This window comes from Gadus chalcogrammus, chromosome 8 (genome assembly GCF_026213295.1).
Source record: "Gadus chalcogrammus isolate NIFS_2021 chromosome 8, NIFS_Gcha_1.0, whole genome shotgun sequence".
NCBI classification, from domain to species: Eukaryota; Metazoa; Chordata; class Actinopteri; order Gadiformes; family Gadidae; genus Gadus; species Gadus chalcogrammus.
Window position 1 is genome coordinate 6,416,922 of NC_079419.1, and position 8,923 is coordinate 6,425,844.

The 8,923-nt window shown below is 44.4% G+C and overlaps 1 protein-coding gene across 2 annotated transcripts; it reads right to left on the reverse strand.

The window, feature by feature from the left end:
• Nucleotides 1-1,221: 1,221 nt before the first annotated feature.
• On the reverse strand, nt 1,222-8,521 carry LOC130388009 (aquaporin-4-like). 2 transcript variants are annotated; one of them, XM_056597309.1, is made up of 5 exons: nt 8,432-8,521; nt 7,477-7,906; nt 7,153-7,317; nt 6,717-6,797; nt 1,222-4,907 (listed from the first exon to the last, which is right to left on the reverse strand). In XM_056597309.1, exons 2-5 carry the CDS (start codon nt 7,864-7,866, stop codon nt 4,629-4,631), a joined length of 915 nt encoding a protein of 304 aa, XP_056453284.1. In that variant the 5' UTR covers nt 7,867-7,906; nt 8,432-8,521; the 3' UTR covers nt 1,222-4,628. The 2 variants fall into 2 exon arrangements, with proteins under 2 accessions (XP_056453284.1, XP_056453283.1); XM_056597308.1 differs by having other exon boundaries at nt 8,285-8,508.
• Between the last annotated feature and the right edge of the window lie 402 nt (nt 8,522-8,923).

Below are 8,923 nucleotides of genomic sequence, written 5' to 3' on the forward strand. Positions count from 1 at the left end.
GTCCTACTTTAATTCAAATTTGGACACCCGGGGCAGTGCTGGTGGCACAGACCATCCTGAATAAATCAACATTAGCTTACGTCTAAATTATTAAGGAAGTGGGAGACTTTCTTGTTTATAGTATGAATTATTGAACAAGTGTTTAAGACCGTTTTTTTTTTCCTCCATGAATTCCAAAATATTAATTGCTAATGATCTTTAAGGTGTGTGTTTTATCTTTCTTCTCAATGCTTTAAGGAATTCTGGCACCCAGCATCACAGACCTTGCAGGGGGACAAGGCACTGACTGTCAATTCTCCATAGGATAACACAGAGAGATGCAGTTAGACGTACTGCCGGTGTCTGATATGCAAATGGTGCTGTGGTTTAAACAATCACAGGGCTATATTTCCTTTGTTGGTTTTGTTAAGGATCGTTAATGGAGGCATTAACTTGATGAATAATGGAGGCTTCTTGAGTGGAGACTTGCCCATCCACACCTTGTCAACTGCTTTCATTGAGTGTTTGTCTGTTTCTTAACCGCCCACACCGGGCGTGTGGATTGATAAGCGTGGCTTGAGATATGTGTTGTGTTTTTCTAATAGTGACGCTACTTGTCATGGAGCTGAGTAACCTGTCAAGAGAGTGTTTTATTTTCTGAATCGGTTTCATTCAATCTTCATAAAATGATCTTTGCCGCATTGAGCTATTTGGGGCTGAGATTCCACCTTATTGAAGCCGCTTGTAGACCCCTCATATGTTGGAAAAATTGAGGGCGATGTGTTTCCAGTGCAGGCCCGTGTCCCGTGGTTAGGGACACAATGGTTTTATATGGTTTGCTGTTTGTAATTGGTTATATATTATAGGCTCACCCTCTATCATCAGCATTCAATTTGTAACACAACTCCAGCACTCCGAACACTGACGCTCCAGGGTGGGAAAATCGAATCTGTTGTATACAATCTGAACCATCTTCACTCACTGGACCCAGGGGGTACGGGCCTTTCCAAAGGTTTACTATGGTCGACTAGAGGAGCACGGAGCAGGAGTCCATTGTCGTCGTCGTCCCCCCCCCCCCCCACACACACACACACACACACACAAGCATGCACACATACACACAAAGACACACACACACACACACACACACACACACACACACACACACACACACACACACACACACACACACACACACACACACACACACACACACACACACACACTAGTCGGTTCAGGCTTTATTCCATTATAATGTAACAGAATAGGTGTCATAACCAAACACATACATGCAAACATAGAGAGCCCACATACTAGCAGGGCCTGAAAACGGCATGCCATAGACCTCAGTGTGCTACTATGCGAGTAAATACATATTTGGAGGGCAGGGAAGGTGTACTGGGTTGAAAACGAACAAATAGAACAAGAAGCAAGCCTGTTGACTATAATATATAAACGCCCAGGGATAGGACACACTGTCCGCAAAGAACAACGTTTATTTCCAAGCATCATGGTTAGTTTAACTGTTTTGTTTAATCATTGTTGGTCGGCAATGTTTTTTTCTTTTTTGTTATTATTTAAAGAGCTGTTTAAATATTTTCCTTTTAAGATTTTCGTTGTAGTTGTTGTTCATGATTCGTTTAAAAGAGGATTGGTGCCGTGCCTTGGCTTCGCTCAGATGGTGCTAGGCCTCTGTGGTCAATCAGTTCAACTGATTCCGCTTTCAGACAGCATCATCTGTTTCTCAACATCACTAACTTTGGGAGCAGAGAAAACAATGGTTTGCCAAAGGGATTGGAGCTGCGGCCTGTTTTGAGGGCTTGATTTCAGGCAATTGCGAAAAAAAAATGATTTCCATGCGTTGCCTCCACGTATCGTGTAAGGCTCGTGGCTGCCCTCCCCTGGACAGATGTATGACTGCACGTCTCAAGACAGACAGCGAGAAAAACACTTCACCCAGCAGGTGATGCTATTGTCCCACATAGAACCTGCAAAATGTGGCGTGCGTGCTTTTTTTATGCGTGGTGCTTTTTTTTCATGTGTGTGGAGGCAGGGAAGAAGTGATGGCTGCTTGAAAGACAAACACGACAGTAACAGTATGTGCTCTCAATCAATGGAGGCAGTCTCTGTAATACTCTTACTTCACATCAAAGAAGGCTTAGGTTCATATTGTTGTCATATGTTTTTGTTGCTGAAGAAATGAGGCATGGTTGCAACATTTCATTTAAGAGGGGTAATTTCCTGTGCTCTCTGGTGATGGGGTGTGATTTCAGAGTGCTATTCTGGGGGGCTGTACCTCACAGGAAATACTCATCACGGCCTGACCACAGGGACATATAGACGTGCTCCGTCTGAGGGTATATGAGACCATCATTCATTGATCTGTCTCCGTATTTCCCTCTACTATGTATTCACTGTATAGGCCTGTATACGCACACACTCATGCACATGCCCACTCACACACAAACACACACACACACACACACACACACACACACACACACACACACACACACACACACACACACACACACACACACAAACACACACACACACACACACACAAACACGCACATGCACACACACACACACACAAACTATAGGACTGCGTAAAACGTCGCATGACTTTCAAGGTTCTGTCTGCACAAACCAACAAGATGGCATTCATTTGACCATTAATGGAGAATGCAATATTTCAAAATAGATTCCTCATTCAAATGGGTTTGATAAAATGTCTACATTTTTTCATTATCCTTGTTCGGTGATTGAATAGAATGTTAAGTTGTTTAGAAGATTCTTTCAGGCCTCGCCAGAAAATTGATGGAATAACTTCATGTTTTGTATCGTTTGCTCTTGTGGTTTATATGGACGCTGTCATCAGTCAACAAAACACGCACGGCCTCCATTTTATTCATTGGAGAAGGCGATATTAAGATAGTTTGAATTTTGGATGAACTTTTAATATTATATATTCAAGATTTATGTGAACGCTGCTACCACTGAAACCACATTTCAGATTTCATCATTGTCTATGCGTTTGCGTTGAGCTAAGTTGTGTTCTTATGTAACTGTTTGGTTTTCTTCCAATAAAAACGTTGATTATAATTGCATTTTATAGTACCACAGGAATGATCCATTTCTCATCCTTCTTCATCTTTCTATCTCTCAACGCCACCCTACTGTAAGCTAACGTGTTTCGTGAAAAAGTCCATTCAAAAGGTACATTTTATGCATACAATTTGTTCATAATTTGATCATAGTAACAAAAATGTATCTATTAGATGGTATATTAAATTCAAGGTGGGATGGGCGAGAATATATATTGGCATACCCTCACAATGATACAAGATACATTTTAGAAGTGATCAATGGTCAAAGAAAGATCTCTTTACAGAGAAATGTAAATCAATATAACGAGAAAGAATGTCGCTATCACAAGAACATATGGTACATTGTGCACAATGAGTTTACCAGTTCGCTGTCAAGTGTAATTTACACAAACCCAGTGAGTCATTTATTCATTAAAAGATAAATGAATATGCCTGCTTAAACTGAACAAAGATTATGAAAATAAAAAGCAAATTTCTTGCCAGGAATGTTATTAAAACCAATTTGAATGATTTTGCAGACAGCGCCTTGGTAGTCACGGGAAGTAGACAATTCTTATAGAAAATATTAGGCCAAATAAACGTAGGCATCTCACAATTTCAGACACGGTATTGTGAAACTAATATATTTTCCGCTGTGGACCAACATAGCTTACATATTTTGATGTGAGACTGGGTTTCAAACACACACACACACACACACACACACACACACACACACACACACACACACACACACACACACACACACACACACACACACACACACACACACACACACACACACACACACACACACACACAGCCAGGTATGCTCATATTCAATCTATAACAATAATTTACCAGTCACACTGTGCAATGCAGATTAACAACAATCAATAGATAAATACGTATTAGGCTATACTATAAAAACATTTAGATTGAAATGTGAAATCTAATATGCATTAAACAAATATGTGCAGGTGCCTGTACTGTCTAAAATATCAGCTATGGTATAACAGTTATAAATGATTAGTTATCCACACCTTAAGTGACAGTAATCCAAAAATAACAAGGGGGGATTTTCATCATCTCAATTCATACTCGCCATTATGACGCCAGCTCATTGGTTGCCCTGGTGCATAGTTCCCTGATATCTCATCACACGGTCAGAGTTGTGTTAAACTGTTATTTTTCTGGGGTGTTTTAAACCTGAGGAATGGGGGATTAAGAACAAGGTCGATTACAAGTTTAACAGTCAGATTGAAGAACAGGTTTACATGAAATTAGCTGTCAAGTTTTTTAGTTTTTTTTTCCAACCCAAAACATAATACATTGGTAATGCTTTACAACTCCATAGCCTCTACATATCCTCACATTTGAACCATAATCGTTCCTTCTCCTTCCAAAGCACTTAAGGTTCTCCTTGTTTTGAGTGACTGCAGCCATCTTGGTTCCAAGCACGTTTGGCGGGTTTGGAACCAAGATGGCTGCCGGAGGTGATACTAAGGCCCCATTGGGTTCCTTCAGTGTTCAGAGGTTGGTCTCCTTCTCCACCGCTAGTCATACGGAAGACATAGCTTCGACGGGCAGCTCCACAAAACCCTTCTTCTCCTCCTCCGCCGTCTGCTCCGAGGAGCTGGGCTTCACCGTCAGCCTGGGGGACTGGTCGCCCTCGTAGGCTCCGCCTCCCACCCCCACCTCCCTGTAGATCCCCGACGGGTCCTTGTGGAAGGACTGCTGCAGCGGCCGCTGCTGCTTCACCTCCGGGTCGGGGCAGTACAGGTACTCGTACAAGCCGGCGGCCAGGATGGCGCCCAGGACCGGTCCGATCCAGTACACCTGTAGGATGGGAGAGGGGGAAGGGACCGACCTTGTCAAGTTAGATGGGGCATGTACGGCGTCCTATTCAATGAAGATGGGTTGTATTGATGGGTTGTATAGGGATTCATATTCAATGGAGATAGGTTGTATAGATGGGTTGTATATGGCTTCATATACAATCCAGATGGGTTTTATAGATGGGTTGTATAGTGCTTCCTATTCAATCCGTCGTGGGATTTATGTTTGGTGATACTCTATTGCCCTATTGAGGAGTCTCAAAAAGAAATATATATCTTTTTTGAATTTCTTCTTTAGCGTAAATCACGCTAATGAAACCTTTGCTTTGCTACGTCTCACATGGGAAATCATGTGGCAGAGATGTATCGAGATATATTTATCTCTTTTGCAGGGTCTCAAAAGAGATACAAATCTCTCGCATGGGACAATTATGTGGCAGATTCAAACAGAACAATGTCTCTGCATAACGGCAATCATTTTCTAGATTAATATTACTTCCTACAAATGAACAAACATTCCGATGTTCGCTTTGTTTTCAAAATGGCGGCGGCCATGTGATTCGACATCTCGTTGTGCACACCTGCACCTATTGACCCGCATGGGCTTAACAGTAATGTAATTTCCCCCCTGCAGCATTAAGCATTAATAAATGAATCAGTAACTGGAATATGTATCTCTCAATCTGAGAAAGGTGAACCCAGCATGACCACCAAAGACAATGGGAGGTTACCTCCAGGGTTTCAGTGGTGGTAGCGGTGCATACCTCAATGGAACGCACCCTTAATGGCTGTTCATTTTACACCATTATTATTATTATTATTATATATTAACCCTGCCTATGCAAATGATGTGAGAAGCGCCCATTGTTCTTGCGATAAAGCAGAGACGTCTTGGGCAAACACAATGTGCTGCTCTGTTCCCGATGTGAATCGATGTTCATTAATACTCAACCGAAACATGAACGAGGTAACGACTGGATTGATATAACTATTCAATGATGCATATCGTTGTTATTATACAAAAGGAGACTTAATTACATTTAATACTTAGAAATACACCAGGATAAAGAGGTTGCTTCAAGACGAACACATGCACGCACACAGACACACACACACACACACACACACACACACACACACACACACACACACACACACACACACACACACACACACACACACACACACACACACACACACACACACACACACACACACACACACAAAAACATAGACTTCTGCCAGTCGCTCACGGAGAATCATTGCCTTGGAAAATGACAACCTTTAAAGTTTGTCATGTTAGTTTAAAATAGAGAGGAGCCATCAATCAGCGATTCCATACTGTTTAAAGGGCAACAGTAAAGTTAAAGCTCAACGAGGTCTTGGTTGGTAGGCAGCCTAGATGCCTATATATCATGAGAGTGCTCTCGTCTTTACACTTTGAAAAGATGCCAAAGAGTGTTCATGATAAATCAAACCTCTCTTCACAGATCTTAGACGGCGTGGCTGCTGCTGCTGCTCCTTTGACCTTACTAAGTTTCACCCTTCCAGTAGAGTACACTATGCTACCCTTGAAAAACATAAATAAAATCTCACACAGCTTCAAGATTACTGTAATAACTGCCGACTCCGATACCTGAACTGAAATATGATCCGTCTGGGTAACGCTATAACTTGTAAACACTTTTTACAGGTTACAAACAAACCACTTCTAAAGTAAAAAGTAAAAAAATTAAAAACAAAATCACTCTCAATCTCCCGCTCTCTCTCACTCTCTCTCTCTCTCCCACTCAACGGGGTTGTCTCTCACCCAGTGGTCGCTGAAGTTCAGAGTCACTAGCGCGGGCCCGAGGGAGCGCGCCGGGTTCATGCTGGCTCCGGTGTAAGGGATCTGTGACGGAAGAGAAATCAAGAGTGTTGTGTGGGCACGCGTCTGATAAAGTCATTAGCATTAGACCAGCTAGGTCGGGCAGGAGAAATGCAAAGCGTGCGAGTATGCAGGTGTTTCTCCTGGCGTCTGGGGAATAGAATCAAGTGCCGGCTCTCTGCGAGGGGTTCTATCAGAGCTAGCCCCCCCTAGAGGACGGTTGCCATGCAACGGTAACGCCTCTAATGAAGATGTGCAGCACGCCGGTGTTATGCAGAGATAGCTGCGCGACAACAGCACGGATGAAACAGGACGATGACACTCGACGCACTGATACATTTGCAAGCTGAGACCTCATCTCGTCGCTCGGTATACTCACGGCGAACAAGTGACCGATGACCACGGCCAGGCCTATGGACAGGGAGGCCGACCCGCCCAGGTCGGTGCGTTTGGGGTCGCAGGTGGCGAAGATGGTGAACACCAACTGAAAGGTGATGAGGAGCTCCACGACCAGGGCGTGGCCCACGGAGATCTTGGGGTTGACCTTATGAGAGAAAAAGGCACAAAGGTTGAGGGCTGTGAGAGTTATATGCAATGCATGGCCGGATTCTCTGCTGTACATCCATCCATGTGTGCATCTGATATCTAGTCCGGGCGGTCCTGACTCCCGCCTAAATCGGGCGCGGGTCCTTGGCTTCCTTACCATCGTCACACCCAGGCCCCCGCTGACCGCCGACGGGGTGACGAGGGAGAGGACCGCCGCGCCCACCACCGCCCCGAGGCACTGGGCCAGCACGTAGAAGACGGCCTTGGCCAGGCTGATCTTGCGGGTGACCAGCATGGCGGCCGTCACCGCCGGGTTGATGTGGCCGCCGCTGATGTGGCCGAAGCACTGGGCCATGGTGGCGATGCTCAGGCCGAAGCACAGCGAGATGAGCACCAGGTCGGCGGGGGGGGAGGGGGTGCCGTGCTCGGCCGCGCCCCAGTTGATGGTCGATCCCAGGCCAAGCAGGACGAAGATGAGCGTGGCCAGGAATTCCCCCGACACGGCCCTCCAGAAGTCCTTGGTCCAGATCCCCTTGAACGCGACCATGATGGGTCGACAGTTACACCGCGACACGAGAATCCTGCTCCTGGCAGGGGGAAAATAAAAAAAATAAACTGAAAACTAATGAGAGAAATGATTAGCCTAGTTATGTACGGCTCATGGTGCCGGAGAGTGAGGATGGAAATGTACTGAACCCTATCAAAGGGACTGCTCCCGGGCACAACCGTTTATAGCACCACCAGGGATTTGAGCCACTGACTTTCCATTACAATTTCAGCAAACGTAGCGTTCTTTAAACATGGTGGGTAGGATGACATGATTAGTGTGACAGTTGTAATAAAAAAAAAATGATAGACTTTAGCCCTATCAGGCTCACACAATGTCAACCTTCAAACATGAGGACTACACACTACAAACCTACAGCCTGAATATGCTTATAAACATAGTGTATTATTCAACTTACCAGAAGCTCGACCTCCTTCCCGCTGTTCCACTTACATGCGATTTTTCTTCTTTCATGAGGTGTAATTATTGTATGCACTTAACAAACAGCAAACCCCCCTTTAATTACAAGCAACAGCCTACAAATCGCAAGTGTACGGTTACTTACACAGGCAAGCAGTTCACAGGCGCAGTCTGTCAGAAGAATGCGTTTAGCAGATAGCGTCTCTGGATCACGTCTGGCTGGGGTGTTATTAAGTACTTGCCGGGCATCACCCTCTGAGAATTACGGAGGCAGACCTGTAGGCGGAGCCAATGGGACGTTTGGCAGCAGCGCAACAAGTGCCACTGGTGTAACACGGCCCGGGAGCAGAAGGCGATCCCGTGCCACAGACACAGCGAGGCGTCAGCACATGTCCTCAACGTACCCTCTTACATATAGGGTAGAGGTCTTTAGGTCTAGCTCCCAATATCTACTTAGTAATGTAGCTGTTCATTCAAAAGACGCAATTATTTCGCCGCACCTGTTAAATTATGTCGATAATACAAGCGAGTCCTATTTAATGGGAAAATAGCTTTTGAATATTATGAACTTATTATTAGGCCTGTATATTATGGGTTAAACGTACATTTTATGATACATTAATTATCTGCTGATATG

Bases quoted from the DNA above. Each gene is read 5' to 3' on its own strand.
- LOC130388009 (XM_056597308.1), bottom strand. From the start codon at position 8,340: ATGAAAGAAGAAAAATCGCATGTAAGTGGAACAGCGGGAAGGAGGTCG. The intron at 7,907-8,284 runs GTAAGTTGAATA...TCCCCCTGCCAG, and splicing joins GGAAGGAGGTCGAGCTTCTG to GAGCAGGATTCTCGTGTCGC. The intron at 4,908-6,716 runs GTGAGAGACAAC...CCCATCCTACAG, and splicing joins TGAACTTCAGCGACCACTGG to GTGTACTGGATCGGACCGGT.